This window comes from Hippocampus comes, unplaced genomic scaffold (assembly GCF_001891065.2).
Source record: "Hippocampus comes isolate QL1 unplaced genomic scaffold, H_comes_QL1_v1.1 scaffold360, whole genome shotgun sequence".
In the NCBI taxonomy this organism is placed as follows: Eukaryota; Metazoa; Chordata; class Actinopteri; order Syngnathiformes; family Syngnathidae; genus Hippocampus; species Hippocampus comes.
This window is the reverse complement of record NW_017804810.1, coordinates 461,119-463,894: the sequence shown is the minus strand read 5'-3', so window position 1 is coordinate 463,894 and position 2,776 is coordinate 461,119. Positions and strand designations below refer to the sequence as shown.

The window sequence follows — 2,776 nt, the reverse complement described above, 5'->3', positions numbered from 1 at the left end:
TCTCAGTGTGGTAGAAGTACCACGAGTCGCTTGTGGTACACGGACTCCCTCTAGTGGTAAGCAATAGCATCACTGCCTAAGTGCGGTTGAGACTATACTTTGCATTTAACGGTTTGTTTGAAACAAATATTCAAGTGCACTTTTCATATTGTATGCAATACTTTTTAATTGAATCATGACGTATATTTTTTACTCTATTCAAGCACGGTGTTTGTTCAAACAACTCATTTTGTTACACTGACATACAATGATATGAAATAGACGTTTTTAGAAATAAAACATCATCCTGATTTTTGGATGAAGGCTTAGGCCTACTATGCTTCTGTATTTCAATATTGTTCATGATGGTTGTACTTCGAGGTGAACGGAGAGCATTTATTTGGTGGTACAGTACTTGGTGTAAAAGTTAGAGTCGCTGCAATAGAGGAAGTAAGAAAACTTTACATGAAAAAATATCTTTCAAAGTCAAAATGGGATGGACCAATACAATGTCCCCACACCTCCGCCAACGCAGAAGTAATAAGAAATGTCCCTGCCACTGAAGGCCTTCACTTCATTTCTCATCTTGGGATGGGCAGGATGCATCCCTGGGCAGCTTTAAGGGGATTTGTCCAGACACAATCAGTGAACAGTGTTGCTCTAGAATAGCCGCTTTCCCATTCATATGGTTTGCTATTCTTCTCCACCATAGCTCACTAATCCAGGCCAAACCTATTAGACGACACTCCAGCACACAGGAAGAGGTCGATCGACAGTTTGTATTTAAATCACTGAGCACTTACTTTATGCATGCAAATTGCGCCGAGTGAACGGTTGTGCGTGTCGCCTGCACATGTTTGATTTCAATCTTACACAAAAGGATGTGCATCAAATCCATTAGATGAGTATCAAAATGCATTTGGGGCAAATTGTAAAGGACGGCGTTAGAATTCTAACGCTGCATAATAAACGGATACTGAGTCTAAACCACTAGAGGGAGACACACTTTTTTTTTGTCTGGGCTATGATTCAGAAGTCAATGACCAGCAAGCTGCAGCAGATAAAGGCTAGGGAAGTGATCAAAAAAATTGAGAGGGACTGCGAAGGTGACGAAACCAGCAGAATCACGTGGTAAGACCTATTTTTTATTTTTAAGAAATTGAATTGAAATTTAACATCTCGTGCAGCATGCGTACAAACAACTAAATATTTTGCCTCAAGCTTTTGAGGGCTGTAAAGTGGGATCAAGTAATTTCAGAAATACAACATGAATGACGAGCCAAAATTTGGCATCTAAAATTACATGTTTGAATAAAATAACTGCTCACACCAAAAAAACAGGTAAATGTTTACTGTGAGAGACAAGATTGGGCCAGTAGAAGAATGTTTGACATCAGTAACCACATGCTAAATGTCGGTGTTGCCAATTGGGTACTAAAGTGGGGTCAACACAGGAAAGTGTTTGAAAAAGGTTAGCACCATGTGCCCCAAAATGTGATTTTTTATTTTTATTTTTTGGGGGAAATTGTGGGGCTGGGAAAAAGAAAAAAGACACTAAACATAATTCGTAAATATCATGAACAGTATTTTCATTTCACAGGATTTAAAGTTGGACATTTTGAACAACCACTTGTCAAAAATGAGATTGTCAGCTGTTTGATTGGTATAGACTTTAGAATTACAAGTATGAAACAAAATACTACTGGGATGGAGTGTCAATATTAGCTACTTGCATTGTAGGGTCAGTATCATGAATGTTATATTTAAAAAAAGGCAAGAGCAAAGACCACTTTTGCCACTTTCGGGATATAAATCGAGGCCAAGTGCCATTTCTAATGTGGGCCAGTACTAGAAATGTTTCTGAATTTAGTTTGGTCATTATGTCGTGTGATCATAAATATTTGAATCGATAGCCAGCTTCCAAAAAAGAAAGTAGTGGATGTTTACTTTCTTCCATTGTTTCTTAACAGCCTCATATATGACGTGCCCATTAGTCCATCCTTTAATAATAGGCATAATAAAAACTGATACAGACCGCTCAGCGCGAGAACTAGCAGAGGATATGACGGCTTTGTTGATTCATGACTTTTGCAAGGGAATATTTGGGTTTTTCGCAAACAACGACAAGTTTGTTCTTGTCCAAGGTGTGAATGTCCTGCCGATCGAGGACACTTCGCAGCTTGTCAGCCCCACAAAACCCACAAATGGTGTTGAATGGCCCCCGAATCTACTCACATGCTAAGTAAGCGGCTTTTTTTTTCGTCAGTGACCAACGGGGTTTCTCCTAATCCAACTTGTTTTCACTGTCTTGCTGGGAAGCAAGAGTTGGCACATTAGCACACCGTTAATTGGAAGAAAAGATGCGCATTCCCGAAACTCGCCACTTTCTGGGGTGAAGGGGGTCCTGCAAAGCCCCCCCGGAGAAGTCCAATGCATGATGAGCACCATCTCTGGAAACCGGAGCCTTGCAGTGAAGCGCGCAAGTTTTCGTTCTTCAATGTCATTGCATTTTATGATCCAATTTCGAACATTGAATGTATTGAATGGGTGCTCCGGGATGACTTTAACTGACAATAGACTGTAACAATCTCCGAAGGCAACTGCTTGCAAAATAGGACGAATTGTGTCATAGTTAGCTATGCAATAATTGTAAATTTGAGATTCCTTTTGTATATTGCGTGGAAGAAGTTGTTGATTGCGCGTAAGGCTCAATCGAAATTACCACCTGTAACTGGTAACCCAGCCCCCCTCGCTCCTCCTTTACAGAGGCCGCAGTATCACTTCATACTGATCGATG

At 40.3% G+C, this 2,776-nt stretch overlaps 1 protein-coding gene across 1 annotated transcript in view; it reads left to right on the top strand.

The window, feature by feature from the left end:
• Nucleotides 1–1,003: 1,003 nt before the first annotated feature.
• Nucleotides 1,004–2,776, top strand: part of foxh1 (forkhead box H1) — a 4,704-nt gene continuing 2,931 nt past the window's right edge. The window contains exon 1 of the mRNA XM_019863120.1: nt 1,004–1,085. Coding sequence (XP_019718679.1) covers nt 1,004–1,085 — 82 coding nt within the window. The remainder of the gene's footprint in view (nt 1,086–2,776) is intronic.